At 38.7% G+C, this 19595-nt stretch overlaps 1 protein-coding gene across 2 annotated transcripts in view; it reads left to right on the forward strand.

The window, feature by feature from the left end:
- Positions 1 to 8721: 8721 nt before the first annotated feature.
- Positions 8722 to 19595, forward strand: part of LOC140234976 (WD repeat-containing protein on Y chromosome-like) — a 36891-nt gene continuing 26017 nt past the window's right edge. The window contains exons 1-4 of one of the 2 annotated variants that reach the window (XM_072315022.1): positions 8722 to 8945; positions 11761 to 11904; positions 15930 to 16034; positions 18660 to 18740. In XM_072315022.1, coding sequence (XP_072171123.1) covers positions 11791 to 11904; positions 15930 to 16034; positions 18660 to 18740 — 300 coding nt within the window. In that variant the 5' untranslated portion in view covers positions 8722 to 8945; positions 11761 to 11790. Of the gene's footprint in view, positions 8946 to 11760; positions 11905 to 15767; positions 16035 to 18659; positions 18741 to 19595 lie in introns of those variants that run through there. The other variant, XM_072315016.1, reaches the window with a different exon arrangement.

The raw sequence follows: 19595 nt of genomic DNA on the forward strand, positions 1-19595 counted from the left end.
AGAGGTTGTCAGGGACCATGTGACACTAAAGCCATCACATGCTACGTAGAGTCCAGAGACACACACACTGGAAACACTGTATTTCACTTCACAATTGTACAAGAACTGCCAATAGCAATGCACAGTATTGTTGAAAAGTTTTAGGTCATATCACAGGCCCTTTTAAAAGGAGACATTCTGTGGTTTGAAACTATATTGTGTCAATAACACAGGCATTCACTGCAGTGGTTTGGAACAACAATGCATGTTTATACACTAAGAACTCACTTTCATATGATTTCAAGCTCTTTGACAATGTTAGTTTTAGCGACAGCCAGAAATGTGAATACTGATTGTTTGAAAATTCATGTTCATGTAGAAGGATACACAAAAGGGTGTTACATATTCAAAGAAATCTAGACACTGTGTCAGCCTTTCTTATTCTTGTCATGAGGTTACATCTGCCAACAGTCAGAGCTGACAATGTCATCACCTCACAATTTTCCAATGATCAAATACAACAACACAAAGAAGAAAATTCAATGTTTCTGTTAGTGTTACATTCAATGTTTCTGTTAGTGTTACATTTGTATGTGTATAAATCAAAGCGTAAAATGTGATGTTATTCCTGGATGAATTATGTAACTTTAATAGAATAATGATCAATTAGATATCATGTTAGGATTTGAGACTGTGGCATGCTTGTGTTGAATGAAAAATTGTGCAATGTTTGCATCATGCATGGTTGGAATTTTACAATCAGAAAATTGCAGAATTTTGGTAGAAATTTACATGGCAAGTGGCAAGGGGATGACATCATCACTTCTCTAAATTTGCATATATTCATACTGACTCAGACTGTTCAAGAACTATTTCCTGAAAAATTAGCAAAACTTTAATTAACTTCCATATTTTTATCTGATTTTGATTAAATTTTCATTGTTGTGCTAAGAAAATTTTGCTCACTACTCCTTTTCACACTAACTTTCAGCTGGGCACACTGGAATTTCCCTGTATGGACTGGCTCCTAAACAAATCATCTTCAAAGATGCAATTCCCTAAATGATAAAGTTGTGTATTCCTTCTCATGCACTACACACAGAGCCAACTGACAATTCAGCCTTTATTAATAGCAGAGTATATTATCAAGGTGAAGTTGGCTCTTTGCAAGAAGCGAAGCAGATCCGTCAAGCACTAGTACAACAGTTAAATAACTTTCTTGCAGACTGAAAAGCATTTATTTAGAGCAATGTGCTTTAAAGGGACCTCTATCTTGGGATCCTGTTAGTGTTGCCTCCTATGTCACAGCAATATAGGATCTACAATGTACAACATGACCATTCAATAAGGAAATCATAAACTGAGTCAATCTTGTTCATGATGTCTGCCAAACAAACAATGCAGTGAAGTGCAGTTCTTTGTTTATGCCCCAAATATCATCAAATGTTTGCCATGACAATACTGATAAACATAACTAAACTTTCACTTTCATTTTCACGATTTACAAGTATCTGATCCAAGTACAACCCTTTTGTCAATCATTCTGCTGTCCATCGTGCTTCATTCTTTTTGTTCTTTACAGCTGTCATACACTCTGGAGGTTCATCCAAAGTGGGTAGTTATGTAGCTCTTTGGTTCAACATATTACCATCATCAGATGCTTGTACACTACAAGCTTCATCTTGTCTTAAGTGATGCATCGACGGTATATTCCACACTAAGTATACAGGCCCATGTGCATGGCAACTAACATCTCAAAGTACGGTTCCAAAATCTATGCAAAAGTCATAAAACAGTATACAATCAAAACACTCAAAATTATTTTAATGGAGACTTCACACAAATTGCAATTAGAACTAAACATGACAAAGAATATAAGTCAAAGTAAACAATAGAACAATGCACACTCATTTTTGACGTACAATACACTGTTCTGTCAATATGTGATAAACATCATTAACCCGTTGAAGACAAGATATTTTAGTTCAAAAATCTAGTCCCAAGTAGATTCTATACGTTATGTGGGCAGATGCAGGGTTCGAAATTGGCAATGGTCCGCTGGCCATTGGCCACCCGAAATCACATCGGACTAGCTAAAAATTGAAAAATTCTGAAGTTACTAGTCCGTCTGGCTAGCCAAAATACAGTAAAAAGTTAAGTGCGACCCCTGCAGATGTCAATGGGATCTGGGAATATGTGTTACTAGCAGGATAACATACATGTAAATGTGACCCGCTACAACAAAAGGATCTGAAAGTCGGGGGAGGACAATTTTGTGAAAATTGCATGACATCATTCCCTTACTCTTCTACTTCAATTTCATATTATACAGCACAACTCATAAAAGTACTCGGTTGCGGAGATTAGCGCATGTCAAGTGGTTGAGGAAATCAGAATTTCGAGAAAAACGCCTTCAAAGTTCTTCGATGCTATCATGATCAAGGGGAGGCGAGATAGTTTTCACCACTTGACAATAGAAGGTATGCTCCTAGCAACCTCCGCGATGTTCATTCAAGCTCAGAGCCAGTAGTCTATGAACGACCAATCAGTAACCAGGATGCCTCGCACTGACCAATAAGATCACTCCCTCATTGCTAGGGGCGGAGTCCAGCTGCGGCACTAACAAATCCAAATCTTTGGACACGTTTTGGTTACGTTGAAAGTCGGAAAATCATGACCCAGAAAAACGCTGATTTCTTGCCTTTGCTTTGATCATTTAGCTTCGAAATTTCGGCAGATGATAGAGTACAGAATTATGCCAAAAAAATTAAATCCGGTTGTTTTGACCAATTTTGACGATGTGACTTCAAAGTCAAACTCAATTTTCTCGGCTTAGCCGTCAGCGGCATTAGGATCCTTTTGTTGTAGTGGGTCACAAATGTTGTGTGGGACCTCCCGAGTCATGTTAAAAACTTAAAGAGCTTTTCTAGATGTACTGTAGGGTCTACATGTATACCAATGTCCAATGAAATAGAAAATGCACTGGTAAACTTAATCGGTATACTGCACTGCACTGCAATCTTGCATGTGCATGGACCAATCAATGACAATGCAATGCCAATGGCATGGAATATGTGCGATGAAAGGGACTGTACAGTACTGGTTGAGGTGGGGATTCATGTCTTGAACATTCCTCGGTGAGATAATGAGAAACCTTAGTCTTATGAAATATGAAAGAGCACGTAATTTTAAGGATTCAACGTTTATGTGATGAAAACTGGTTTTCAAATGGCTGAGATATCAAAAAAAAAGTGATAATAATAAAAGGTGACAGGCCACACCTTTAATTACGATCTCTTTGTTTTACCTTGTTTTGGGATATCTCAGCCATTTCAAAACCAATTTTTATCAAATAGACTGTTGATACCCCTTTAGTCTTGCATGTTCTTTAAGTGACATCTCAGACATAGAGTGGTTTCTGAATATCTCGCAAGACGTTAGAAGCTAAATCCTCACCTCAACCAGCTATATTGACCTAGCCTGATCAGACCGCTGTGCAAAGCACAGCAGTCTGACAGTGTTTTTACGTTGTACATGTATAGGACCATTGCTTTTGACGGCAAAATCACATTAAAATGCCTTTTATTTTGTTTGATTTTACCAATAGGATGATTTTTACCACTCATCTACATCGTATTTTGCTGATGGTCGAGTTGAATTTGGTGTTTTGTTGGTATCCAGACCTTATTGTTGAATTTTTTCGGAGTAGATCATGCGATGATTCACAAAATCAACGAACTACCACGAATGCTCAACGGGAAGTACCATGGTAGCATTTTATGTACGCCCAAACTACACGCAGCCGCTGTCGCGAAGGGACAGCAGCTTCACATCTACCCTATAGTAAACGTTGTCATTTTCAGCGGTGGGTGTACGTTTCCTTCATGAATATCTTTATTAATTGCAGAAAACTAAAATATAAGGAATCCCCAATATTCATTCAATAATTGGTAGGCCCTATGCGATTTTTTTTTTTAACTACGTCAAAAACTCGCCGAAATCCGTTACTAAAATCAGGTCTGTAAGCGTCCGTATTGCTCACTCCTCATCTTCTGCGCGTTATTTGAATGGCAGTCAAAACATGAATCCCCACCTCAACCAGTACTGTACAGTCCCTTTAAAGGGTGTGTACAGTTCTGGTCATACATGCAGCCGAAGCAACAGCGGCTGCACGTCTACCCTATTCGTGTACGTCGTTGTCATTTTCAGCGGTGGGTGTACGTTTCCTTCATGAAAACTAAAATATAAGGAATCCCCATAGTCTATGATATTCATTCAATAATCTGTAAATTTATGCGATTTTTTTTTTATTTTTTAAATTACGTCAAAAACCCACCAAAATCTGTGATTAAAATCAGGTCTGTAACTGTTAAGCATCCATATTGCTTCACTCCTCGTCTTTTGCGTGTTATTTGGCAGCCATTTCAAAACCGATTTTCATCGAATAAACTTTTGATACCCCTTAGAACTGCATGCTCTTTGACATCTCATAGTCATAGAGTGGTTTCTGAATATCTCGCAAAACGTATTAAGCAGATCCTCACCTCGACCAGAACTGTACACACCCTAATACAATAAGAATAAAACTTCAAAAACTCTTTCCAAACTTTTTTTGCCCTTTTTCCAAATATGAAAGCGAAATGAAAAGTCACTTCTTGCCTGTTGTCGATGTCGGATGTCGTTTATCTTGTCTCTGGCTATTGTTTCATGAATCACTGACTTGAGCTGTGCGTGGTTATCACTGTCACAAGTTTACCCAGCTGATCTGCTGATGATGGCCATCGATGACATTACGTAAACACAAACTTCGCTGTGGTGGATGCATGCAAGACCGTCAACCTAGCACGGCGAGCCCGTTATGGAGCCAATGGTGGGAATTAGTTGCTAAAATGCTGCTAGACGAATCCAAATCTTCCCACAGTATCCACTGTGCTTTTTAGTATAGTTTTGTAGTCAAGAAAAATATTTCTTGTGGGTTTTTCACTTCCCGTCGTCTGTTGCTGCCGCTAGCGCGCTCTGCAGCTGCTCTGTATCTCAAGTATAATCGGTGTACATACACATTGTATCAACGCGTGTGCATGCGCCATAGTATTACGCGTCATTGGTTCGGTTAGCAGTGTACTTGTCTACTGCCGTAGCTGGCAGCAAACATGATTTCACATCTTCCTCGTTTTCGAATGTAAGCTACTACAGGCCTATTTGGTTTGGGAGGAAAATAATGATTCAAATGTATAAGTTTGAGTGTATTGTTATGATCATCTAGGTTGTAATATTGTGAGGGTTGTTTTTCCGATAATTGAGTCAAGCGGTAAATAGAGTAAAATAATGAGTGTTTTCTTTCTTGATGATTGAGTGATGCAATGAAGTGTTTTTGTATACAGTTCTGTATCGATGATCTTGTCTTGTTTTATAAATAGTATAACCATTTCATGTATCATGTATTGAGAATGTATTATTTCGTGTATTGTGAATGTATAGCTAGAGGAAGAAAATGAAATACCATTTGAAAAAGAAAAAAAGTCTGGTCGCAACGACCACACATTAGTTTCATTAGGCCCAATGGCGGCGAAGATAAAGCTTGTCTTATCTCATCTGCAGTATAGTACTAATGGAACAAGGCTTGCAGTAACAATTTACGTTGATGTGAAGCGAAATCATCGTCTTAAGTTTTTGTCCTTTATATTTTGGATAAACAAAAATTATCCTCTAGCTTCATTTGATTATAGGACATACATGTATATACTTTCTATTATATTTTGGATCAAAATTAATTGAATCTCTTGTGATTGGTTGAAAGAACTTCAAATGATTGTTTATGGATTTTTTTTCAACTATTTCAGAATGTTAATTTTGACACTCCATTGTATATCATTTGGAAAATGTCGTCATTCCTTATGACGACATTTTTTACAAATAGTTCACGATTTGTGAGAAAAAAAAATATGTTACAAAACAACTGTGACACCTCAAAGCAGATCTGACATCGTGCGCCGCTTCCCACGATCTCTCTGCAAGATGTGAAATAATTTCTCATAAATAAGCGATTGTGACATCACAAAGCACTTCTGACATTGCACTATTCGGATGCTTCGCGTAGTACTCAGTATCGTTAACTCTGTGATGTAACAATTTACAACAAAGCAATTATTAGTGACATCATAAAGCAATATTGTGACATTGCGCACTGCTTCTTTGGTCTCTTTGTGAAAAAGCACAAACATAATTGTGACATCGTACCCCTGCTCCATAAGGCCCCGTAGTCACACTAATGCGGATCGAGACAACGAATGCCCGATGAATTCGAAAATTTGGAGATCCGCACAAATTCGTTGGTTGCCGTTCGTGACCAGTTTGACATTCGTTGTATTCGTTGGCTATTCGCAAAGGCTCGCAGATTGTCGTAACCAATTACATCCAAAATATTGAGCTGATGACGAAGCGTATGACAATACGCTCTGTGTTCGTTGAACATTGGCTGTTCGATCGTTTTTGTCGTTGTGTGTCCGTTTTTTATTCGTCCGCCGTTTGCCCAAATTCGCCCAGCCAATCTGGAACAGATAGGTAGTTTTCTTCAGCGAGTATCATCTGGGGCCCGTTTCATAAAACTTGTCATCAGTGACAACTGCCACATTTCTATGACAAATTTGCTCTCAGCCAATCAGCTGCAAGGATTTCAGTAGCTTGTCATATCTATGACAACTTGTCACTGATGACAAGTTTACGAAACGGGCCCCTGGTCATCAGAAATGGAGGAAGCCCCGCGAGACTTCAGATGCAATATATTCTTGCTGTTCATTAACATGAGTATGACATTAACCCCCCCCCCCCCCCGCACTGCAGGCGGTCAGCAATACACATAATAGGCTTGTTCCAGATTCCTATAGAAATACCCCCATTACGGAGGGAAATTGGTTTGGATTTTGACCCATTATCACGGGCTTTTGGAAGGGGATCCATCAAAAGTGCCCCCCCCCCCCATTTTAGGGTTTTGAAAGGGAGGCCAGCAGAACTGCCCCCCCCCCCCCCATCGCATACTTCTGGAAGGGAACTAACAAAATTACCCCTAAATGAAGGAAGAGTGCTGATGTGAAGAGTGTCAACAAGTTCAGCACCTGCATGGACAGGAATATTAGATTAGAGACATTCTCATTTTAAGCTGAATGTACAGGAGAAGATGAACTTCTTGCAGCACTTTTCCTCCACTCGAGGTCCAGGTTGGGATTTTTACAGATGGACATGTGTCAAAGATGTTGGAAAAGATTTGTAAACTACCCCTGATTAGAAATATTTCGATATATATATTACGATATCCAAAAACAAAGTAAAACAAAGGGATCCTAAATAAAAGGTGGATCCCATGTTTTATTAGGATTGCTTTGTTTTGGATATCTCAGCCATTTCAAAACCAATTTTCATCAAATAAACTTAGAATTCCTCTAAGAATTATATGTTCTCCATATTTCTTAAGAGGTTTCTCATTATCTCAAGAAAGTATCATTAAAAAAAATGGAAACGTACGTTAAAGCCCCACCTCAAATGAAAGTGTAACATCCTTTAAGTTTTAAAACCTTCACTTTTAAGTTAAAGAAATTTCAGAAATTCCCATATGGAAGAATGTGTATACTCTTGGAAGCCCTAATTTCAAGCTCTCTATTATAATCGTTCACCCTCATTTATGAAATATCAACCTCGGTGAGCCCTAAAACTCGTGCGTTGCGTGCGTTGGTTTTGACCGAAGTTCAACTCCTCTTCCTTCGCCCCTTTTCCCAGTCCTCTTCAGTCCCTTTCTGTTATTTCTTCTACGCTAATCTTTTCTTTTTCTCTGTTTTTCCACAAAAGAACTGCTCTGTGTTTGTTTGTGTGTGTGCTGATTTCTTTCATGTCTTTCTTTTGTTATGGCAATTTGCCTGGTTTTAAGGTCAACGGTTATTTATCATTGTTTAAGAGGAGACTGGAAATTACAAGATATACTTTTTAGCAGTTCCTGCATTTCAATTTTCCAATCAATGTTGTTATTGTATTTCAATTCATAATATTTTCCTTGATAACAATGCTGTATTGGTTTTTTGTGTTGGGAAATTGCAAAAGGATTGTGACATCTCGCGTTGCTTCGTATACTGTAGTGTGGTCACTTTGTGAAATGTCGCAGAGTACAATAATTGTTACATCGCTCTCTACTTCGTAATACGGTCGGTCACATTAAAGAGCTAATGAGTATAGGTCATAGAGCTGTATAATACAGCTCTTTGGTATAGGTACAGAAAAAAAAATCTTTGGTGATATACACGTAACAAAGCAATTGTGACATCACAAAGCAATTTTGACATCGCGCGCTGCTTCGTATGGTTACTGCAGGATCCCTTCACCACGATTTCACGCTTCATTTTGTCCCTTGCTTTGTTTTTATGTTTGATCCAAAATATAACGCAAATAATACTCTGCCTAATATATTCACTACGGAACTGCCCTCTATGAATAGTACTTTGGACTCACTTCTGCCCATAGTTTCAGCCAGAAACTCTATAGGCAAATTGGGGCAAATTTCTATTGAACTGTGAGCAAAAATAATACCACATCGCACTCACTGGCCCTGTGTTGTTGATGCGCGCATAAACGCATACCAAGATCGAACAACGGTTGCGCAGCGCAAATCCCAATAGCGCGCATCATATCATACCTTTCCGTTTTCAGTGTGGGCGATATGCACGTACTAACGTGCGTGCTGACTCTACCAAAGATGGCTCTGAGATGAACCTAGCAGCGCGAGTGCTGGAAGCCCGAGCGTATTGTCAAAGAGATGGACCCCGGGAGTGACGGGTACGCGGGCAAGTAAAACTTAGAGCTACGTTACCGGTATCTGGAATGGCCAAGTGATGAAAGTACGAAGACAATGCAGGCCTTTTATTATGATCTACACAGATGAAATGGCATCGACAGCGACCTTCCTTGTCATCTAATATCATAGGGTAAGAAAATTAGTAACCCCCTGTCAATGAAAAGGGTAGATCTGAGCAGGCTAGTTGTTTGGTTTTTTTTTCCCTCGCTCAACGTTAGAGAGAGCATCTAAATCAGTGACCCGTTGCATAAAAAGTTACCATAAAATTAACTTTTATGCAACAGGTCCCTGTAGATTCTACATTTACATAGAGTAAGATTCATATAGGCCATAGCAATATCGCGTTCTCATGCTATCACAAAAGTAAATACTTCGACCTCTAGAACTACTCAATTTTCACAATCCATTCTTATTTATCTTATTTTATATTTTCACAGGGTCTCGGGAGTTTGAGTGTATAGGATCAGTGCTGTTAGTAATAGCCACTATAGAAGATAGCAAGAACTTTGCAACATACCGTGTGTCCCCCCAAAAAGTGACAACGGGACCCTCCGCAATGATATCTTTAAAAATGGTGAATCAATCTAAATATAAATTCAGGACATGAAACTATAACTCATTGCTCACATCTTACAGAAAACCCCATTTGATTTGCTTCAGTGGTCAAAGAGAAATGAGGAGTTTTGTAGAGGATGTCAGAAATCTCTTCCCTCCAAGTTCTATTGCATTACAAGAGCATCGAAGTTCTAAACTTGGAAGAATCAGACTCATGACATGATATACAACAATCTACATTTCTCTGCGTGACCGCTTTACCAAATTGAATGGGGTTTTCTGCAAAATAGGGCTAAGATGTTATATTTCACGACTCTGAAGTAGCATATAGACAGTTTAAAGGACAAGTTCACCTTCATTAACATAAGGATTGAGAGAATGCAGCAATATTAGCAGAACACATCAGTGAAAGTTTGAGGAAAATTGGACAATCGATGCAAAAGTTATGAATTTTTAAAACTTTTGTGTTGGAACCGCTGGATGACATTACTAAGGCTCGTGATGTTATGAGTACAACAGTATAAAGAAAATGTAAAGAAAATTCAACATAATTTCACTTTTTTCCGCATAATGAAATAGCACTTGACTTGCCTCTTTCTAAAGGCAATGGGAATAATATTACCCATAATATATGTCAGTAACGAGTCAAGGGAATGTGTACTTTTTCAAAAGATGAAATTTTGTGAAATTCTCTTTATATTTTCCTTATATTGTACGCATGTGACATCATACACTGCAGTAGTCTTCTCATATCCATCTAGCGGTGACTGCACAAAAAACTTCAAAAATTCATAACTTTTGAACAGATTGTCCGATTTCCCTCAAACTTTCAATGATGTGTTCTACTAATATTGCTACATTCTCTCAATCCTTATGTTAATGAAGGTGAACTTGTCCTTTAATCATATTGGGTTTTATCAATGCGAAGATTTGATTGTATTTTTTTGGGGGAAATGCTGTATATACTCGGGTTCTAACTCCTAGATGTCTTTTTGAAGAGCAACATTTTACAACATGGGTTCAGATGGAATCTTCCAAACAGAGATTCGGGGTACCTCCAGTAGGCCCTACATCTAACTTCTTTGTAATCTTAATCTTAGTGGAAAGGGGAGGGGGTTAGAGCCTTCACTACTTCAGAAAACACCTGAAAAATAAAAGCAGCAATCCATAGATGCATCCCTTGATCTGTGTTGTTAATGTTATCCATTGTCAGGCAGAGAGACTATGTGTCGGTGTCAATCAAATACTCAGTAGTCAAAGACGTTCTATGTAGACCATAAAAATAAAGAACATCGTTGTAACAATAATGATAAGCTCGTTGTAAACTCGTCGTCATCGCCTAGTCCTAGACCCATCAACTTTCCACTGCTGAAATTATCACTATTAGACGAATCTGAGTCTCATTCCCGATGTATAAACTTCATAGACTTTGGTCTAGACTAGGATCTATAATCAGAGAAATATTAGATCTGCACTAAATTAAATTTATGAAAAACTGAACCGTGCTGAATTACTCTAGCAAGCAAGATGATTTCAACATTCGTAGGACTGGTGTTGAGTCATTATTTAAGTAGACGAAGTGATTCAGAGGTTCTTCGAGCAATGGATCAAAAAATATAACATTATGATGCCCTAGTCATGCTAGTAGAAAATTATAGAAGCTAGAACTACAGAAGTTGGAACTATGTCGACATGAATGTTTGATTTATCATTATTAAATTTGTTTGTTTGTTAATAAATTGTACTGTTTTATATAACTTTACTTCAAGAATTCGGAGAGGATTTTGGGCAGAATTATCTCAGGACGCACAGACACGGGCCAAGGAATCATTTCCGATTTTTTTTTTCAAGCAATGTCTATAATAAAGTTTGACAGCCTGTACTAAATATATCACAGAGGCCTATGAAATCTACTTTTACCACTAACTCACCTTCCAAAGAAGATCAGAGAGAATAATATTCTTTACGCACACATCTCAATTACATGACAAAAATGCTTGCAAGCTCCTACTGATAGATCATTATTGCTTGAATGAAAAATAAAAAAGGAGAAAAAATAAAAGTAAAAAGTTACCGCTTGCCAATATTGAAAATGATTCTCCACCAATCTGACATGGTAATAAAAAGTGATTACATTGGTAGAAATATGATTGTTGATAGTAGTTATTGTTATAATTATCACATTTATCATTACTTCATCATTACAATCGGCATTACTTACACCTCTATTATCATTATCCCGTTTATTTTATCATTGTCAAATCCTCATATGCTATGTCGTCGTAAAAGCAATCTCACCGTCCAACCTGAGATGGCTTGGTCCTTTTTCTTTCTTTTTTTCTATGCCTCTCACAATATTTCACTATTTGTACGTACTTATACTGGGACAGGCAAGCGCGAAGGCGATTAGGGAAGTCACCATGAAGTCCGCCAAAGATAGCAGAAAGAGCGTGTTTGCGGCTACGACCACGGACTCGAAGACGTCGTTCACGAGCACTGACAACTCGACCCAAACTGAGACTAAAGTCTCCAAGGTAAGACGGTGATCGGAAATGTAACACTATTGTTACTCAGTGTTCTTGGAGTTCTTTGGCAAGCTTCTTTACATTTCCACCATGTTGATCTATCATAGGCGACATGCAAGAAAAATAGGTTCAATTTTTCACCTTTACCAGTGTCACACTAGGAGCATGCACCTTTACGGGTGCAATTTTGCACCTTTGAGACCAGTGTCACAATGGGAGCACCTGTCTGGTCTGAATTATAAAGGTGCAAAGTTGCACCTATTTAAAGGTGCTCCCAGTGTGACCTTTGTACTGTGGTAGAGATGTAAATTGAACCTATTTTTCTTATAGGTGCAAAGTTGAATCTATTTTTCTTAGAGTGTGCATCGCAAGATTCACAGAAGCAAATGCCACGTCTTATATTATAGCCAATGTACGGGTACATACTCAAGTTTGAACAGCATCAGTGCTGTGCTGCTTTAATTTGTTTTTACTTTCTTTGAGCGTCCTTAACGTTCTATTCACCGTCAAAAAAAAAAATTGTGGCATTGTAAACATAATGTTGTTTACCCTAGCAAAATGATTCAGTCTTCTATTCAAGAATATAATAATCCTCGATTAATGTAAAAATTTGAGCGTATATTATACCTTGAAAATGTTGTATTTGTGACCATGCTCAGATCAGATCTCCTAGGTAGAGATGTATTTTATTAATGCTGAAAAGGCGACACGGGCCAAATCCAATCATGTCCACATTATATCCTGGCCCACCCACCTGACACCGCCTGAGCAAAATTACTCTCGGTAATAACCACAGAATATAAAATGGATATGAAGGATACTGCATGTTCTGTACATTATAGTGTCGAACTCGATTTGAGGCTCTGTTTCTCTCTTTCCCTCTGCCAATTATGAATGTTTTCCTTTACAGAGTAGATCAACTCATGTGAAAAACGAGTAGTTTTTTGACTATTAAGCATTCTAAATGAAAGTCACTTGTCAGTAAAAGTGAACCGGGGGGGGGGGGGGAGGGGGTCAGAGTCATGGAGGCCTACGTCTCGATCCGAAACCTACAGTACCACGACTGCTCGCGCGGTGACCAGATTGCCTTGTAAAACTACAGTGTAGGCCCTATACTAATTGTGCCTACGAGGTGGGACTCAAGATCTGTCTAAAGAAGAATAATGAACGTGAGAACTTAATAGATTCCTTTCCAATTTCATTGCTACACGGAAGCATAGATTGAAGTAATCATAATCATCGCTATATCATGCGATTTTACGTTCTCGGCAAAATTTGGTTGACTTTTGAGGATTTACGAAAGGATTATTACATGTATACTACACTGTATACAATAACATATCAATCTTCTTCTGTCGTATTATGCAGTACGACTTGGCAGGGGGGGGGGGGAATAGACTCATAGGATAATATCCAGCTGCGGCTTCAGTTCAGGATAGCATCACTTCGTTAGCAAGTTCTGCAAGCCCTCTTGGGAACTTCCAAAGGTGAATAACATTTCCATACACAATTTTGTTTTGGTTTTGTCAGAAGACCAAGATTATATAGAAAGAAGTAATACAGATAAACATATTTTTACTATATGCTTCTGACTCGGAACGGAAGCAGCGCTGCAAGCGTTACACGGAGTGTCAACTCCGAGTTTAAGTTATTGACGACGCCAAGTGGTGACAGTGGGGTATGCACAATGGAAATTAATGAGGCGCGCAAATCACAACAATGTCATCCGAGCAGAATACCGGCCGACAACTGCCAGACGGGTAGACGGCGGTGTGTTTCCATAGCAACATAGTTAATCGCACCTGCCAAAGGTGGAAATGCTGTCTACATTGGAATCATAATTCATTTCGACGTCAGCTCTCCATAATAAGATGCATTGCCGTCTTCAAGAATCACACCGAGTGTATGCCCGCATGTTAATCATCGATCTCCTGTAACTACCGCTGCTATCTATATTATACTGCGAATTGATGCTGTCGCAAGATGTTGCAGCATTCCAACGGCATTTTGTATCTTACAGTTTTACACTTCTCAGTCGATTAATCAAGAAGATGATTTGTTGATTTTAAAATCACACTCACACAAGCAGCTATAACTAACAAGGTCTATGCATGCAGATTGGTTTGTTTTTCTCTGAGTTGACTAGCGTCATCAATATCTGTCTGTCTCTCCCTCCCTCTCTCCCCCTCTTTTCATTCACTCACTCATTCATTCATTCATTCATTCATTCATTCATTCATTCATTCATTCAGTTCAGTTCATTCATTTTCATTTCACCACGGTACAAACTCCATCCAGAGCTGTCCTTCAGCATGCCCATGCACAGACCTATGAAAATGAACAAAAATACTATGATATGATTTTACTCTCTTTCTGATATTAATGATGTTATTATGCTGGGTCACCAAGCATGTATGGTCTGAGGTGTAAAGAATTCCGAAAGCAATGGACAGCTTTATCTTTAGTCTTTTCTCAAGCTGATCTTATTAATTTCAGTTACATCTCTCTCTGTGTGTGTTGCGTGTATCGTTGTGATTTATCTGTTGGAAGTTGTATCTCCTCATTTGGTGGGGGCACGTATGGCATAGTAATAAGACTCCTGCCTCCCAATCGGAAGACCCGAGTTCGAATCCAGTCCAGTGCTTACGTCCTTGGACAAGGTGTCTTTGCTCACCATGTACCTCTCGAGCCAGGTGTATAACTATTAAATGAGTACCTGGCAACGCTAGGGCAAGGACATCTGATAGGACACTGTCAGCACTGAAAAGGCTATACCTTCAAAGACCATTATTTCCACGATATCCATGCGATCTTTATGTGTTGTGGCGTAATACCTTCGTTGTTGTGTAAGAGGCTGAGGAACTAGCTCTGAATGGCATTCCATCATCTGAGAAATAGAACGCTCATTCTATCTGAATTTCTGATTTCTACACTTGCTATGAGTGCATACAGGTCAAGTAAGTGAACTCAAAGAACAGCATGAGTAAAATCTCTTCAGCTGCTTAGAAACACCGTCTGTAATTTCCTTGACCAAAAGCCGCCCCCAGCTTCTCCTCCGCCAACACAGTGATTTTGTATTATTGGGGATACAATAACTTATAGGGAAATAAAAATCATCATTAATGATGACCGTTGTATGATGACGTTGTATGAACGCTCGACGCAGTCATCTGATGTCTCCTATTACTGCCGATACTGAAAAGAAAAGAAAAAATAGACAGCGAACTCAAGAACAACAATAAGAAGCGCTATTCATGAGATTATGAGAGTAATCCCTTAATCCGAAAGAATGGGATTTCTGAAAGACACACAGCTTCAGTTCCCAGTACCTCTCTCCTCTTGCTCCCCGGCGCCCCAATCGTCCGGTAAAATAGACAAAAACAAATAATATACAGCTTATACACCCGTTATTTTCATCGTATAGCCCGCAACTTTTCCAGCTTGTTGTACAAGGAGTTTCATGGGTAAAATGATCAATATTATGGATTTATGCAAATGAAGGGCTTGTCGTCAATGGGCATTTCAGGCCCCGCTCATCGAACCGCGAGAGCTAAGACTGCACAAAGAGCCCGTGCAACTCTTGTTTCACGCTGCAGCCCCCGTTACCATTGTAAATAAAAACCACCGAGCGACCAAAGGCGACGCTAAAAAGGGAGTTCGAGAGGGCTCGCAATGTGAAGCGTGAGAGATCTTCAAATCCAGTAACAAGTTTTTGCAACGTTATCTCATCAGGCACTTCGAATTTCATTGGACTTCATTAAGAGATGGAAGCCTGGAATAGGAATTTTATATAGACTGGTGCGAGGGATATTGTATTGGAATACGCAATTAGATTGGATTCGAGTGGGTAAACATTTTACAAATCGGAAAAAATGTATCTCAGTCCCACGCCGTACACCCCGGAAGACGGCTCGACTCGCCGGGCCGGTGCCGGCGGCGGAGGAGGGCGATCGAGTAAGAGATCGAGCCGGCCGACGAGATCGAGAGCGAGCTACTCTGACGATGACAGTGATGATTCTGATTGTGATTCGCAGGGCTCGAAGACGTCGCTGACGGGGAAGCAGGACCCAGGCGTGGGCGTCAGGCTTGAAGATGAAATGAACAATGATCACCTTCAGAAACTACAGGAAATATTTGAGGTAAGGGGATACTTTAGCCATCCCAACTTATATCACACCTTGAATTAAAAATCGAATGATGCAAATGCTATATTTCTACTATGTAACAGTGCATGTGTTATTCTCGACCCTTTGGTGTCGCTACGTTTATTTATTTTTGCAGAATACTTAGAGTATATCAATAGAGTTCAATTTAGTTTTGTTAATATTTGTGAAAATACACAAGTTTCTCAAGTCAGTATAGGCCCTGCTAATATGCCGTGCATGCAGTCTAACAAAAATTTGATGATGAATCAGAATGTCATGTCATCTGAGACAAAATTATATGAAATTTTAAACCGAGCAAAAACGCTTATTCAAAAAAAAAAATTAACTACAAAACAGATGGTGAAATTGATATCGCTCCCTTTGGCTGATTGAAAGTTTCAAAGCTTTCGTCCGGTCCCCTCGCAACCTTTTTATTTTATTCTTAAAAAAAAAAAAAAAAAAAAAAAAAAAAAAAAAAAAAAAAAAAAAACAACAACAACAACAACAACAACAACACCAGACTGTTCGGCGTCAATGTCTAGTCCTATGGACTGGTAATGAAGATCACACACCTAAATTGTCGACGCATGCCCGAATACATAAACAACGCGTCTATAAGAATGAAATACTGTAATCACCTCATGGCTATCATGCAAGGCCATTCGACTTCTTGCTCCCCCCCCCCCCCTTTTTTTTTTCTCGAAGAACCAACAAGCCTGGGTCCGAGTAAAGAAAACGTGCATCAAACGTATTTCCTTAATTATGGTGGGGATTTCTTGTATAGAAATTGGCATTTAGAAATGGTTTCTGATTGCATCGTCTTTATGATAATGCATCGATGTGCCCGGCAGTGAGTACAGAGTAGTTTGTTTTTATAACAGCACTAGGCTTTCTTCCCATTAACCCTTCTGTCAGAATGGCGATGACTGATTGTGAAAATCGTCTCAAGTGAAGCGTGAAATTATTTCGTAAGAAAGCGTGTCACATTTCAAGCAAAATTTGAGGAAGGCATATGGTCGTAATGGTAAAGCATCAACTCTGTCATTTGCATCACAAAAATACTGTACTGTGCACACGAAATCGCCATAATATACACACATGAACAGACTGCTTGCCTTCCAGTTGTATTCTGCACCGTTAACTCTACAAGGACCTCTCAAAGAAGGTTTGAATTCTTCTTGTTGCCTGCTAAAAAAAAGAAGAAAAAGAATAAGTCTTGATTTAGCTGCTTAGCGAGGAACGACAGCACGTTTATCCTTTAAGCGCATTCTTCAGAGCATCTAATGTCATCTGAAGAAATCACCTTGGTATGAGGAGAAGACGCAGTCTTTTGTAACACGATGGGAGATTATTCGCTTATTCCTCAAACAAATCGTAAACACGGTGGAAAATGTCTGGATAAGTGGCGACGTAAGCCACACTTGAGTCCTCTAAGTCCGTAATAATAATTGCAAGGTTCCAGGTTTGCGTGAGTGTCCACGAAACGCCAGAATAAACCTGCAAAAAGCTCGCGGCCGGCTGCGGTAGAATTTGACAGCTTTGGGCTAAATTTACATACACAGCCTTGCTTTATTCTCTGATGCGAATCCCACACGTAAAAAGAAAAATCTGGTGTAGTGCCATGCACTAAAGTGTCGTAAAGCTATAAAATCAAATGTTAAATAGTAAATTTTATCATCTTTTGCAAAGAAAAATAGTCGTTCTGTATTTGACTCGCGGAGCGTTGATTGTTGTCGTAGTTATACTTTGAGAACGTGAGCATTATACGATGATCTAAAGGCATCATGGAGTTGCAGATGCACATAATCTAATCTGACAATATAGTTGTCGAAACTAAAATTGCTAAAGCTTGAACCATACAAGTCATGTTAGCTCCTTTTCGCTATCTCTCCCCCTCCCCCCGTCTGTCTGTCTGTCTGTCTGTCTGTCTCTCTATTTGTCATCTTCAGCATAGAAACTTGGTTAACAAGTTATGTGACGGAATATAACGTCACACGTGATCCCCCCCCCCCAAAAAAAAATAAATAAATAAATAAATAAAAAAATAAAAAATAAAAAATAAATAAATAAAAAAATAAGGGGGCCGATCCGAACTTTGCAATATCTTGATTAACAATGTGGTTAGAACCAAACGGTGAAATATGATATCTTTTCATAAGTGCAAAATCCGAACCCCTTCAAAAAAAAAAAAATGTATATCTGTTTGTAATCATTATTAGTATATTAATTATATTCACATTGTTGATTTACTTCATGCTCTGCAAAATTCCATTTCTTTTATTTCTGTTGTAAATTTTTTTCTTAACATGTGTCCTGAACGGTTGTCACAAGTGTCAAATAATTCGATCAAGTGTTTTTGGGGTAAAATCGAATGTTTGGGTTTTTCTCTCTCTCTCTCTCTCTCTCTCTCTCTCTCTCTGCTGTGAATACGCCTTTCACTAATCATGCTGCAAGCTATACGGTGTCATTACAATGCATATTGATCGGCAGCATAAAGACTACTAGAAACAAGCTATACTAAGGTAATGTATATTGTGCACTGGAGAACAGCTCTCACAAAGAATGTTGTTCATGACGAGTGATCCATTACTATTTTTCACGTTTGTCGTAATCGTATAGGAAGCGGATGAGGATGGCGGTGGAGGTCTGGATATCGATGAGTTCAGAGGAGCGATGCGGAAGATCATGGGCGAGGGCATGGTAAGAGTTCCAGACAGAATGATAAAAGGAGCTCCTGGCTTCTTTCAAAATCACGGTGACTTGATACAATATGCCTCGGCGTACGCAAAAGACTAATAACCAATCATCACGAGACGGAGTTGGCCGATTTTTAAAGGGATGGTATAGTCTTGGTTGAGATGGAGATTCAGGCTTTCACTTTTTGCAAGATAATTAGAAACCAGTTATATAAAATATTAAAGAGCATACAATTCTAATAGGAATTCAAAGTTTATTTGATGAAAATCGGTTTTGAAATGGCTGAGATATCCAAAACAAAGTAAAACAAAGTGCAAATAAAAGGTGGGCCCCATCTTTTATTAGGACCACTTTGTGTTTAGATATCTCAACCATTTCAAAACCAATTTTCATCAAATAAACTTTAAATTCCTTTTAGAATTGTATGCTCTTTAATATTTCATATCAGTGGATTACAATCATCTTGCAAAAAGTTAAACCTGAATCCCCATCTCAACCGGAACTATACCATCCCTTTAATGGATTCTGTATTTTTTTGGATATTTTCCAACTGAGGACATTGTCGTGAACTATCCACTTGACGTGTTCAGTCTTGGCATACGTCAATCCAGTTTTGATACACTACAGAAATCGCTCTCTCAAGCAATGTTCAGACAAGCTCCTTCATGGTTGAAAATTTTGGAAATTACATGCGTTCAACGTGAATATGTGATTAGTAATATGATTAGTCTGTCATTGTGGATATAAAACCGAATATATATGTATATGTATATATATATATATATATATATATATATAATTCGTTCAGTGGAGTATCAAAAGTAGAAAATACATTTAAGAGATCTCACTTGAGCTAAG

The sequence above is a fragment of the Diadema setosum genome, chromosome 1, assembly GCF_964275005.1.
Source record: "Diadema setosum chromosome 1, eeDiaSeto1, whole genome shotgun sequence".
Classification (NCBI taxonomy): domain Eukaryota; kingdom Metazoa; phylum Echinodermata; class Echinoidea; order Diadematoida; family Diadematidae; genus Diadema; species Diadema setosum.